This window comes from Vulpes vulpes, unplaced genomic scaffold, assembly GCF_048418805.1.
Source record: "Vulpes vulpes isolate BD-2025 unplaced genomic scaffold, VulVul3 u000000678, whole genome shotgun sequence".
Lineage (NCBI taxonomy): Eukaryota > Metazoa > Chordata > Mammalia > Carnivora > Canidae > Vulpes > Vulpes vulpes.
The window spans coordinates 507512-521414 of record NW_027325803.1 but is presented as its reverse complement, the minus strand read 5'-3'; the positions used below and the strand labels follow the sequence as shown (position 1 = coordinate 521414).

Genomic DNA, 13903 nt, shown 5'->3' with positions numbered 1-13903 from the left:
ATGACGAGCGTGAAAGTGAATTTCATTGCTGCTCCGCAAGCGTCAGACACTCGGCTTTGGGTTTCCTGGAGTCTGTCTGCCGCCAGAGCCCACGAGGCCCTGTTCCTAGAAGTACGAGAGGGGACTCTCGCTGGGGCCGGAGGCGGCCACCGTGCCAGGCCAGGCTGCCCCTGCGTGGCCTGCAGAGGGCAGGGTTGGGGCGCGCATCAGAGCTCAGGACCTGCGAGCCTCGGCGGCCCCTCCTGCCACCCCTCCTGCCTTCCGTGGCCCTCTGGCCCTGCATTCCTTCCCGTCTGCCTCTGCCTCTTGGCCTGAGTGGCAGGAGCCTGCTGCTTTATATGCGCTGGGCAGTTGGTGACTCATTCTTCCGCAGCCCCTCAGATAGGGAAGTGAAACGGCCACATCTGCTGGGGCCTGACCTTTGGGTGACAGCGGAAGTAGCTGTGCAAACAGGAGGCTCACTGCCAGGGAGGGAGAAGCCTTTTCCAGAGCCAGGCCGTGCAGAAAGCACTTGCCTGTCCTGGCCCCGTGTGGCTTCCAGGCCAGTGGCTCTGGTAACAGTTTCCTTTCCCTCTCTCCCCCGCCCGCCTGTTTTTTTCTCTGTGACAGCTGGAAGTAGCAGTGGTCACAACTGAGAGAGCCAAACATTTCTACAGCCCCCAGGACATTCCCGTCACTCTCTACAGCGATGCTGATGAATGGGAGGTCAGTGCGCGGGGGCCCCATGGCCGAGTTCCATCGTGTTTCTACCAACAGGACAGGAGTGGCCTCTCTGCAGCCCGTGGTCCTGGAGGCCAGAGCAGACGGGCCAGGCTCAAGTCAGTGGTCAGGGCCCTCTGGGCAGAGGCAATGAGGAAAACATCTGTCTAGCTTCTGGCCTGCAGGAGGCCGGGAGACTCCTCCCACCCCAGACAGAGCTCAGGCCTGGCTGGGTGCCTCCGGTTGAGTGTCCTTGTACTTATCGGGGCTGATGAAACCGCAGAGGAGCTCTGTTCCCACCACCCTTGTCCACGTGGCTCCCAGTGTCAGGGCTGTCGAGATGCCTCACTTCCCATGGACGTGGGCCCTGCTTCTGCTCCCCCAAAGAGGGGCAGGCCCCGGCCGATTCACCAGACATCGAGTGTGGGCCTCACGGGGGTGCCCTGCCAGGCATTTTTAAACACTCTCAGCCTAGAACATTTCTGGCTGGCCCGTTCCCCTACCCCACCCCCTCCATTCTCACCGCCCCAGAGCCCTTCCACTGGCTTGGACAACCCAAGCATCCGCCTCAAGCAGACAGGCCAGGAGTTCCCTGCCAGATGTCAGTTCTCTTGAAAACCAAACCATAAAGGGAATAGCTCGGAGAGACAAGGGGCGTTTGTTTCCTCAGGCCTGCTTTCTCTCAGGCTCTTGGCTCCACCGCCAGTGCTCACCAGCTTAGCAGCGAGAGGAACAGCGGTGGACGTGGGCAGGCATCGCTCAGGGGGTCTCCCTCTATTTCTGACTTAAGCATCCCTGGCCTGTGTCGTGCACCCCCCCCACACACACTGAGAAAGTAGCAGCTCAATGACTCTGTTTCCTTCCCTCTGCCAGATGTGGAAGTGCCGATCCGACCCCGTTCTCCACATTGACCTGCGGAGGTGGGCAGACCTCATGCTGGTGGCTCCTCTTGATGCCAACACCCTGGGGAAGGTGGCCAGTGGCATATGTGACAACTTGCTTGTGAGTGACTCTGCCCTCCTCCCTCCCTGGGCCTCCCTCCCGGTTTGCTGAGCTGCAGACTGCCTTTGTGCAGGGTTCTTGCCTTGGAATTCTTTTTATGGTGGGATGATTTGCTCAGAACACAGTCCTCCTGGATCCCCTACCCTTTTCCTGGTCTCACCTATGTTCTGGCAAGTGGGCAGGTGGATGGGCTCGGCTTGTGTATGCTCTCTGAGGGCATGCACCTCTCACCTGCTCCTTGATGCTCAGCTCCTCTCCCTTTGTCATTGGCTGCCCTCGATGAGCTCTTCTGTTGGTCTCCCTGCCCAGCCCCCTTGCCTGCCCCCTCTTAGCCCTGCCTTCTCCCCAGGATCTGGATATCCACATGGGCAATCTGATAAGAGTGTTTACTTCCTCATGGATCTCTTATGCACACTTATCTCTCCTGTAGCATTGGCCACAAGGCAGAAATGTGGTTTTCCTGTGTGTTAGGGAAGGCTTAGAGGGGATGGGAGGAGAAAGACTGGGTGAGGCGTGCCAGCCGGTGAATGGTGGAGGAGAGGAGCAGAAGTCCAGCTGCACAAAGTGGGGATTGTTTTAGGCCTAAGGAACCTCCAGGAAGCTGTTGTCCTAAAAGGTCTTGTTTATCTGATCATCCTGGGAGGAGCTAGGTGTGTGATCTCTCTTCTCCCTCCCTGCTTCCCTCATACATTGAGCTTTTCCCTAACATGAGTTGGGCCCCATGCTGAGGGACACACAGGATACAGGAGCTCATGGTCTGGAAAGAGAGGGTTTCCAGTGGCCTGTGCAGGTGAGAAGGGAGTATGCTCTGCTGTGTGGTACAGCCTTAAATCACCCCCATTGGTCCTTTGACCATGGAGTCACCACTTTGCACAGTGCTGGGCATCTAGTAAGTTCAATAAATACTTACTGTATATATAAGGTAATTAGTTACTCTACTTTGGCAAAGAACAAGGACTTTTTCGGAGTTTAATAGGATCAAGAAGTGAATAATGAAGCTGGGTCCCAATTTGGGGGGTCAGATAGGAGCTTAGTCTTGTATGCTTGTTGATGGGTGTGTAGGCCACTTCTCAAAGAACCTGCTAGGGATTGAAACATCACTTGAATAAGAGTACAGGGTGACCAGAAGAAGGACAGCACACAGACTGTATAGCCAGGAGCAGGGGGAGGGGAGTACAGGGAAGGGCGAGCTTAGTGGCAGCGTTATCCAGAAGGCTTCCCAGTGAGGCGGGTGCATGGCTGACAGGGCAGCTGGAGCAGGTGAGGCTCCTGGCCACTTTGATCTCAGTAGGTCTGACTTGTGCATGACCTGCACCATCTCACCAAATTTCTAGGCTTCCCACTGGCTGGTCAGAACCAGCTGATTATGAAGCACACTGCCATCTAGGAATTATGCCCTGGGCTGCGCTGGCTCTCTGAGGGCTCCTTTCTTTCCCTCCAAAGTTCTGCTTCCCTTTTTTCCCTTCAAAGCTGCCCCCACTCCCTGAATTCTTCGGGATTCCCTCCTCCTGAGTGGGCTGAGCAGTGGAACATGTTCCTATGACCAATCTCCAGGCCATTTGCCTCAAAAGGTTTCCTTTGAAGGCCCAGATATTTCAAGGAATAACAAATCTCATAAAGTTTAAGCTTTAAGTCATCATCTTCACTCCACGGCTCTGTCCTTACTCAAATATGCTTTGTCCTTTTATTCCTGGAAAGAGCACCCTGCTGCCCCTTGCTTTCAGATCTCCCGTCCCAGTGCCCAGAACTTGGGTGCCGGTAGAGCAGCGTGCTGGGTGTGAACCTGTGCGCCAGGCCTCTGGGCCCTCAGCCTGGGTGATGTGCATCTCCATCTGCCCTCTGGCCCATGCAGGCCCTAGCCCCTTCTTTATGCTAAATAGCCGAGCAGAAGGCTGCCTGGCTAGCTCCGTCAGTAGAGCATGCAACTCTTGATCTCTGAGTTGTGAGTTTGAGTCCCACACTGGGTGTAGAGATTACTTAAAATAAAAAAAAAAAAAAAAAAGAGAGAGAGAGAGAGAAAAAAATCCAGGAGATCCAGAAAGAGGAGTAACTTCCTTGGGTCACTAGTGTAGCTGGGAGCTGGTCTCCTGCTCGGGATCTAGGCCTTCTTTCCGCCAGGCACCTTCCCAGGGCAGAGCCTGAGGTACAGAACAGAGCGTTGGCCAAACAGATGTGACCGTGGGAACTGCCGCCTCCTCTCATCCCTCCCGCTGCCAGAAGGTTCAGAGGAGCTGTGGTTTGTCTGGAAGTACTGAGCTTTGGCATGAGATGGGAAAAGCTAGAGAGGCATGGGTCATGGAGGTATTGGGTTTGTCCTCTGGTTGGTGTGCTTTGCTCTGAAGACACTTAGAAACCCTAACCCCTACCCTGACCCCCACCCCCACGCTGCACACAAAGCTAGGGGGGCTCTTCTAGGTACGTTCGTGACTTTTGCAAAAGTGGCAGGTGGCACAGGGCCAAGAGGAAGTGTGCCTGAAACTGTCCCCTCAGCCTGGTTGCCAAATTGAGAGGACTTGGTGGGAAACAGACGCTGCTGTCTGGGGACTACATGGGTAGCCAGATCCTGAGGCTCTGTGCTGTTCCACTTCCTTCCTGTCCCCGGGAGAGAATGGGGGCACTGAGAGGGGCGGGCATCGGCTTTGGTCCATCCAAGCCATTGTTTTCTGGGCTCTCCCCTCTTTTCCCAGATGGGCTGCTTCAGGGAAGGGATGTGCTGACCACTGTCTCCTCAAGGGTCCCACAGCTGGAACGAGGAGCCGGAGCAGTCAGGGCACAGAGGAGCACCTCCTGGCAGCAGGAGCCTATGCCTGGGGAATAATAGGAGCTAATGCTTCTGGAGCCCTTCCTGGATGCCAGGCCCTGTGTGAAGAGCTTTAAGCCTTTTTCAGCCCATGCCCCACAGTCATCCAGTGAGGGAGGCTTTTGCAGGGAAGAAGCTGGCCTCCAACATTAAATTACTCATCCAAGTTCTCCCAGCTAGTAGTAACAGTAGATGGCAGAGTCAGGATTTGAACCCAGGTCTCTGTGATTCTGCCACCCACTGAGCTGGGAGGTCCCTTTCACGGCTCCTCTGGAGTGTGACTTGGTGGGATGGCTGGAACTCGGGATGTAGTGAGGCTGTGTGCTATGGTGGAAGATGGCAGGGCCGGTGTGCAGAGCATCATGCCCTGATCTTTGTCTCCGTGGGACCTTGGGGAGCGCAGCTTTCCCATCTTTGAAACAGGCAGCCCCTCTTCACAGGGTTGCAGCGGGGTGTGTGGGATACTACATATGAGAGGGGTTTTGTCATGTAGAAGGTGTCCTCACTGCCAAGCTTTAGTTGGCCTTGGGCAGCCCGGGTGGCTCAGCGGTTTAGCGCCGCCTTCAGCCCAGGAAGGGGCTGTGATTCTGGAGACCCGGGATTGAGTCCCACGTCGGGCTCCCAGCATGGAGCCTGCTTCTCCCTCTGCCTGTGTCTTTGCCTCTCTCTCTCTCTCTGTGTCTCTCATGAATAAATAAAATCTTAAAAAAAAAAAAAAAAAAAAGAGGGAAAACCTTTTAAAAAAAAAAAAGCTTTAGTTGGCCTTGAAGTAGGGCTGGTGTTGGGGTAGAGGGGTCCCCATCCCATGAGTGGTCTGGGCCTTTGCTTTGGGGGTAACTGCAAAGCTTGACCTCTGCTCACCTGGCCGGTTTCTCTCTATGAGGTGTGTCTCACAGTGGAGAGGCCTTGTGCTCCGGCTCGGAGAGTGCTTTCTGCACAGGAGTAGGGGTCTGTGTGGATGTGGCTGGGCCATTGCAAGTGTTGGTAGAGACACTCCTGTGGGTAGGCCCTGTGCTGGCAGCTATAGGGACGTGGAGGGGATGAGGAGACGAGAGATGCAAGGACACAGACAAGTAGCACCCAGTCATCCCAAGCCCATGGCTGGCTGTGACCCAGAGGATGGGGGGCAGGATTTGGGAGCATTGGAGAGGGCTGGCAGGGAGAGGAGCTTGGGAGCACTTACCCGTCCCACCCCGGCCCTTCTTCACAGACCTGCATCATCCGGGCCTGGGACTGCCACAAGCCCCTGCTCTTCTGCCCAGCGATGAACACCGTCATGTGGGAGCATCCCATCACTGCGCAGCAAGTCGGCCAGCTCAAGGCCTTCGGCTATGTTGAAATACCTTGCGTTGCCAAGAAGTTGGTGTGTGGAGACCAAGGTGGGCATCTGGACAGGCCCACAGCCCATCCTCACAGCCCAGGGTCCCAGAAGGGCTCAGCCCTGGGGTCAGATCTGGGTCTACATCCCAGCCTGTTGTGACCTCAGGGAAAGCTTGAGTGTATGTCGAGTGTCTGGTGTCCTTGGCATGTAGCCCATATGCAGTTCATAGTGGCTACTGTTACTGTTCTGGGGCCTGTCCTGTGGGTGGCTTGGAAGGGATATGATGGGTCATGAGATATAAGATATGGCTCTTGCAGAGATGGTCCTGGCCTCCAAAGCGCTGGGCTCTGGGTGGAGCACTCAGGGGAGCATTGAGCAGGGTGGGTGGGGGATGGGCCCCTGCCTCAGTCTATGAGCCACAGCAGAACCTTGCCTCCTAGGTCTAGGGGCCATGGCCGAGGTGGGCACCATTGTGGACAAAGTGAAAGAAGTCCTCTTCTGGCATGGTGACTCTCAGGAGAGTTGAAGCTGGGATCTCTGGCATGTGTATCCCTCTGTACTGAGTGTGTTTCCAGGCCAATCTGTGAAGAAGGTGGACATTGGCAAAATACAGTGAAGACTTCTGTGATTGCTGGGTAGGGGTTTGGCCTGGGCCTGCTCCAGAGCCTCCCCGGGAGCCTGACTTGCCTCAGGTTCAATTAGACCAAAGGCCCAGGTCCCAACTTCTTTCCAACTAGAGATGCCTGCTTTCCAGAACCCACTCACCTTTCCCCAGGATTGGCACAGCAAGCTGCTGTATGTCCCCGTGCTCTGGGAAGGTCACAGAAACCTTGATTCTCCCTCATTCCCGGGAGCCACTTCAGCTCCGTGGGGGGCTGCCTGGGTGCCATGCTTGCAGAGTCAGGGAAGCCTGGAACTGGCAAGACACCGAGATTCTCCACAGGCCATGCTGTGAGATCAGGGGTACGTGGGAATAGAGAAGAGTGACTTGTGGGAGACTGTCCTTCCTTTACCTCAGTCTGTAGTCTTGGAGATCAGGGGCATTGCTTGGTGTGGCTGGGGAAGGGTTGGGGCGGACAGCTGACCAGCATATCTTTCAGCTACTATCAAATGGTTGTTAAGGGCAGAGGGCTCCGAGGCAGGGGGACCCTAGTTCAAATCCTAGCTCTGGGGACATCCGGGGGGCTCAGCGGTTAGGCGCCCGCCTTCGGCCCAGGGCGTGATCCCGGATCGAGTCCCACATTGGGCTCCCCACAGGGAGCCTGCTTCTCCCTCTGCCTGTGTCTCTGCCTCTCTTCTGTGTCTCTCATGGATAAATAAGTAAAATTAAAAAAAAAAAAAATCCTAGCTCTGTCACGTGCTAGCAGTGGGACCGTGGCTCAGGGCTCAGCCTTTCTCTCACTTTCTTCATCTCAATTATCCTGCCTTCATGGACTTGTTGAGAGGATTAAATGAGATTATGTGTGCAAGATCCCTACCCCACTGCCTCTTACTTAGTAAATGTCAAATAAAGGGAAGTTAAAGCTAAGTATGTATTCACACCAGTGAGCTTTTCTAACATTTACTTAAATAGACCCTCTCATTTTGGGAAAAATAAAATCTCCAGCCCTTAGCTGTCGTGGCCTTTATGCAAATGACAGGCAGATAGCCAGCTGGGTTGGAACCTGCCCTGGAATCCAGGCCCCTCGCTTCCCGATGTCCTCATCAGCCTTGTGCACCTGAGACTAGGACCTGGGTGTCTCTGCCTCTCCCTGAGCCCCACCCAACAGCACACATGAAGGTGGGAAGTAGACTCTACAGAGAAAAACAGTTCTGCCCTAGAAAACCCTATCACCTTGCCTTTGACTTAATTGCAGTTTGGTGGCTGTGCGGGGGAAGGGCTTATTCTCCTATTTGGAGCTGAGGTTGGGGCTGGCTTGCTGCCTTCCAGGCCAGGGGTGAGTGAGCACTCCACGAATGCCCTTGGACCACTGAGCGTAGCGGTTACCTTTGAAGGGCACCAGTAAGCCTGTTGACTGGGACCAAGTCTTCCTGTAGCTTCCAAGAGCCTTTATTTCTGCAGCACTTGACTTCATCAAGTGCTTTGGGATAAAATTGCCTAAGGGCAATAAAGAAAATATAACTAAAATAGTAGCATCACAGACCCAACCTCTCTGGCAGGTTTGAGGGTTGGGGCATGAGGAGGGCCTGAATGATTAAAATCCAGAGACAGTCCCAAAGTTCTATTTAAGTGGTTTCCAATGTCCCTCCCCATGTCCACATCTCCCTTTCTTTCCTTCAGCAGCCTGCTAAAGAGTAATGAAACGCTCAAATTTTAAGAAACTGCCCCCATTTACTGAGTGCTTATTGTATGAAAGGCTTTGTGCTGGGCACTTTGGGGAGGACAACTACCCAGCAGAGCTGCTACACCATGCCTGTTCTAGAAGGCCACAGGAGCAGAGAGGTTGATAGGCTTCTACCTAATACTTCTGCAGATAGCTGTGGCTCCTCAGAGCGGGCCAGAGACTTGTTGGCTGGAAGGAGAGAGGTCCCCATGGCAAGGGCCAGCTGCAGGCTCCATCCTTAGGCTCCCCCAGGCCATCACTGCAATCCTTTATCCCTGCTGCCTGTTTTGAATGGGGGTGAGGCTTGGGCTGCTGCTGAAGAGCCCAGCTGTCCCCTGAAACCCTGAGGCTGGAGTTAAGAGGAGAGGGGAGTTAGTGTCAGGCTGCACTTACCTGGCCCCAACTGAAGAGGAGTGCTGAGGTGGGAGTGGGAGCCACAGCTTTCCCCACCAGGAGTCAAAGCTCTTAAAGTTGGCAGCATCGAAGTTAGAAGTGTTTCTCAGAGAATATGGTATTTTCTCTGACTTTTTAAAAATATTTTATTTATTCACGAGAGACACAGAGAGAGAGACAGAGGCAGAGACACAGGCAGAGGGAGAAGCAGGCTCCATGCAGGGAGCCCGATGTGGGATTCGATCCCGGGTCTCCAGGATCAGGCCCTGGGCCAAAGGCGGCGCTAAACCACTGAGCCACCCGAGCTGCGCATTGTCTGATTATTTTTATGGAATTCCGAAAGTTTGACAAAATAGAACCTTTGGATCTGAAATTCACACTGTTGTTTGGAAACTGGAGCCTCTCTAGGCTGCTGTGGCTACTGCTGGGCGACAGGCATGATGTCCTCAGCCAGGCCCCAGCCTCCATACTGGGCTGTGTATAGCTCTTCTGTGACACTCCGGTTTCTTCCTGCTGCCCTGACTCCTGGGCAGTACACATCTTGGCCCTCCGTGATCTGGCTGCTGCCTACCCTTTCTAGCTCCACCCCCATCACATGCCACCATGCAAGACTCCCTGTCTTCGCGGACCGGACAGCCTTGGCAGAGCCCTGTTACTTCTTACCTTGGCACTTGCTGCCACTTTTACTGGAAGGCCATTCTCCACCTGCTGGGTTCCTACTCATGCCTCTGATATACCTGGGTGCCACCTCTTGGAAAGCCTTCCCTGGCCAACTCAGGCTAGATTAGGCGGTCTTTGCTTAGGTTCCCATCATGCCCCTTCTTATTTATTATAAGATGAAATTGCAATTGCCTCTTTACTTTGTATCCCCCTACAATTGGGATCTCCTTGAGGGCAGGAGTTGTCCTCTTCCTCACAAAGCCTGGTATGTCATTCCAAGCTTCTTGTATTTTTTTAAATTTTTAAAAATTTTTTATTTATTTATGATAGTCACAGAGAGAGAGAGAGAGAGGCAGAGACACAGGCAGAGGGAGAAGCAGGCTCCATGCACCGGGAGCCAGAAGTGGGATTCGATCCCGGGTGTCCAGGATCGCGCCCTGGGCCAAAGGCAGGCGCCAAACTGCTGCGCCACCCAGGGATCCCCCAAGCTTCTTGTATTAACAAAAAAGGTGTGGGGGTGCAGGAAGGGGCAGTCTTGCTCAGAAAGGAGCTCCTTTCTGAGCAAAACACCGACCTAGGAGCCATAAAAGCAAAGGCTAATAAATTTGCTTACAGAAAAATAAACAAATCTGCCTAGCAATAGCCCAAAGGCAAGTGGGAAATTATCTGCAACTCACATAACAAAGGACTAATACCTCCTAATATATAAAGAGCTATTCATTGACTAGAAAAGGACCAAGAGTACAAAAGAAAAGTGAGCAGAGGATAAAAAATCAAGTCCACATGTATATGTATGCACAAGTGTGTGCGCACACACACACACAGACACCCCACACGGCTCTTAAACATAAAAAGCACTCAACCACATTCATGGGGAGAAGGATGCGAACCAAACTGCACTGCAGCGGAGGTTTCTGTCTGTTAGATTGGTGAGGGCGAGGGTACTGGCACCCGTTACTTTGCTTGTAGGACTGCATACAACCTTGCTGGAGAACAATTTGGAAATATCTATCAAAATTACATTTTGATAAATTATGTACTGGGGGCACCTGGGTGGCTCAGCAGTTGAGCATCTGGCTTTGGCTCAGGGCGTGATCCTGGGGTCCCGGGATAAAGTCCCATATCAGGCTCCCTACATGGAGCCTGCTTCTCCCTCTGCCTGTGTCTCTGCCTCTCTCTCTCTGTGTGTCTCTCATGAATAAATAAATGAAGTCTTTAAGAAACTTACATATGTACTTTACCCTTAGACCCAGCAATTCTGCTTCCAGGGATTCATCCCACAGATACACTCACACATATGACGTATATAGTCTGAATAAGGCTATTCATTACAGCATTGTAGGTGGCAGTAAAAGGCCGGGAGCACCCTCACTAACTAACTACTGGAGATTGGTTGCATCAGTTAGGGACTGGAACACGATGCAGCCACAAGATGAGTGTGAGGAAGCCCTCTAGGTGCCGTCCAAGATATGCTGCTAAACAGAAAATGCAAGCTGCAGAACAAATGTCTATTGCATGCTAGTTGGTGTGCAAAAAAAGTGAGGGCTGGAAAGGAGGATGTATTCCTGTTGGCTTGTAGATGCATCAAACACCTATTGAAAAATAAACAAGAAACCAGTCCATTGTTTGCCTCTTGGCAGCAGAACTAGGTGTGATTGAGAAAGGTGGGGGGCCAGCTTCATTTTAAGTTGTGAGGCAGATGAGTATATTATCTCCCACAAAGGCAGTAAATACACACATTTTATTTTATTATTTTTTAAAGATTTTCTTTATTTATTTGACAGAGAGTGAGAGAGAGCACAAGCAGGGGGAGCAGCAGGCAGAGGAAGAGGGGAAGCAGGCTCCCTGCTGAACAGAGAGCCCAACACATGGCTTGATCCCAGGACCCTGGAATCAGGACCTGAGCTGAAGGCAGCTGCGTAACTCAATGAGCCACACACATTTTATTTTGTTTTAAATATTTATTTATTCATGAAAGACAGAGAGAGGCAGAGACACAGGCAGAGGGAGAAGCGAGCTCCGTGCAGGGAGCCCGATGCGGGACTCGATCCCAGGACCCCGGATCACATCCTGAGCTGAAGGTGGACGCTCAACCACTGAGCCCCCCAGGGATCCCAAGCCACACACATTTCAAAATGGGTTATTGGGATCCCTGGGTGGCGCAGCGGTTTGGGCCTGCCTTTGGCCCAGGGCGCGATCCTGGAGACCCGGGATCGAATCCCACGTCAGGCTCCCGGTGCATGGAGCCTGCTTCTCCCTCTGCCTGTGTCTCTGCCTCTCTCTCTCACTGCGTGCCTATCATAAATAAATAAAAAATAAAATAAAATCAAAATGGGTTATTTCTGTCCTTTATCCAGAAGTTCCTAAAAATGACTTGACGGGGGCATCTGGAGATTTCCATTGAGGCCTCTGGAGTAGAAATGGGTCTGGTTTTCTTGTCATGAGCTAATTAATAGAGGAGGAGAGCTTTTGAATACCCCCGAGGACTACTCATAAGCCTTTGAGACTCCTGATCTCAAGCAGCTGATGGTCTACGGGAAGATCCAAGGCCTTAAAACAATCAAGTGACCATGAGAATCAAGCGTGAGACTGTGCTAGTCTAAGCTGCGTGGCTCCAAATTGAGTAGTGTGGGTGGGCCTTTGGAGGCTGTAGAACCCGCGCCCATGCTTTCTGGAGGACTGAAGAGTGGACACGGGGGGAAGCCCTGTGGCCGCGTACCTGGTGGGGGATACATGCGTAGGTACCCGGGCTCCGTGTGCTGGGGACGCCGGAGCTTCAGCAGGGAGCCCAGGGACTGTGCAGTGTGGTGTGGAGGCTCGCTGGGTGGCTCGCGGGACACATTGGAGGGTCAGGGAGGAAGCCAGATGCTAAGCTGGGGAAGCAAGGCTGTGCTGAAGGCCTTGGCCAGCCCCGTGCTTCTGGAGGGGAAGGGGGTGCAAAAGTGAGTGAGGACGTGAAGAAAATCCGGCATGATTAGAAAGTAGCAGAACCACTGCCCTATGGCTAGAGGGCGTGGGGCTGGGGGACTCTTAATGACAATTGTGTGTGCGTTGCTGCAAGATTTATTAACAGCCCCTGGTGCCACCCACTAAAAAGAATTTTGCTTTGCTTACCACAGTTTTTTCTCTCAGGATTGTTTAGTCTTCCCTCATGGTTCCTGGGCATTTTGTGGTGGGGAATTAGGGAAAAACAGACTGAGCTACAGAACTGGGGAGATGGCAAGAAAGGGGAAGGGAGCCTTAGTTTTTATATTGTGTCTCCTTTGAGTGGCAAATTCCGGTACTGGGTCAAGGGGGAGAAATTAAAGCAAGGAGCCGAGAGCTGATGAACTCTCCAGTAAGGGGCCGAGAGAGGCCTGAGTGGAGGGGGGCAGCAGAGCCATGTGGGTGGCCAGGAGTTGGGGCTCCATTTTGGACTTGGCTTAAGAGTCTTTGAGCTGCTGAGGGGTACAAGAAGATGGGGGTGGGGGCTATGGGAGTTTTTAAGGAATGTGGCTGACAATTGTGAGTTGGACACACTTTAGGTTCTTCAGGAGGCCTCCTTCTTCAATTCCTTGGCCAGCGTGTGCTTCTCTGAGTGAGACTGCGCAGGGGTCAGCCACCTGGAGCCCTGCTTCTGTTTGGGTCATGTACACGTGTTGGTGTCCTGCTGAGTTTCCTGGATCTCCTTCTCACCTCCTAACACCACAGCTGGGTGATGGGGTCAGCTGGAATATTTCAGATGTGACAGTGACCGTCCAGTTCCTTGCCCTGCCCGGTGGGGGGGGGGGGGGGGCGCCTCTCCTCTGGCTCTGGCTGTTGCAGCAGAACCCGAGCTCCACCCTTATTAGCACTTACCTCGCTGAGGTCCTTTGAGATGCTCCCTCCACCACACTACCACCACTACCACCAGATACCTGTTTTGGTTTTTTTTAGTCCCAATTTAGTAGCTGCCTCATTACCTTTTTCCTCCCATAGCTTCCTTCACACATACATTGTGGTTTCTAGGGCAGCACAGAAATCTGAAATGTCACGCAAATGCCCCTGAACAAAGAGCCCTGGAATCAGATCCCAGTGACTGACAGCTTGTTTACACCAAGAGCTTCCTGGTGGAACCAAATATTCTACAATATTCAAGGCAGGTTTGGGACTACCTGGGGCAAGGCGAGAAGCAAGCCAGAACTGCCAGTTGTCTAATAGCAAAGGAATGTTAGGAGTGGGTGGGTGCGAGGGCAAGAGGCTCAGAGACTTGGGCTTTGGGGCCTGTGGAGGACATGCTGCTAATCCAGCTATGATCTGGGAGCATGTTTTTCCCTGGTTGCAACAGGCTGGTCTCATGGTGGCTTTATCTGCTGAAGTTTCGTGGTTACCCTTTGCCTGCTGACCCAGATAGCAGGTCCCTGGGGGATTGGAGGCCCAACAAACTCCCTGTGGGTCTCCGGATTCCTGGAAGAGCGGGGAGAGTTCAAAGGTGCTTTCACTCCGTGTGAGTGGGGGCTGAGGCTTCCCGGCTGGCCTGGCCCGCTCAGCAGCGCTTGAGGCCGGAAGGCGAGGCTGGGGTGCCCCCGGAGCCTGCAGTGGAGCTCGGGGTGGGGGTGGAGGCCCTTTCTTGCTCTCAGGAAAGAGCACAGCTAGGCAGCTCACTTGTCGCCTGGAACTCCTAAAAGTCACCCCCTCAAGAGGGGAGCAGTTGAGCTCTGGAGCTCCACTCTTGGGAAACTGGCA

General features: G+C 53.3%; 1 protein-coding gene across 9 annotated transcripts in view; it reads left to right on the top strand.

The window, feature by feature from the left end:
* The window catches only part of PPCDC (phosphopantothenoylcysteine decarboxylase), a 31709-nt gene extending 20523 nt beyond the window's left edge, over positions 1-11186 (top strand). For 3 of the 9 annotated variants that reach the window (XM_025985943.2, XM_025985866.2, XM_072746031.1), the window contains 4 exons: positions 610-705; positions 1573-1701; positions 5712-5880; positions 6263-7350. In XM_025985943.2, the coding sequence (XP_025841728.1) occupies positions 610-705; positions 1573-1701; positions 5712-5880; positions 6263-6348 (480 nt within the window). In that variant the 3' untranslated portion in view covers positions 6349-7350. Of the gene's footprint in view, positions 1-609; positions 706-1572; positions 1702-5711; positions 5881-6262; positions 9510-10983 lie in introns of those variants that run through there. The other 6 variants (XM_025986028.2, XM_025986102.2, XM_072746032.1 and 3 more) reach the window with 5 other exon arrangements.
* The last annotated feature ends 2717 nt before the right edge of the window (positions 11187-13903 follow it).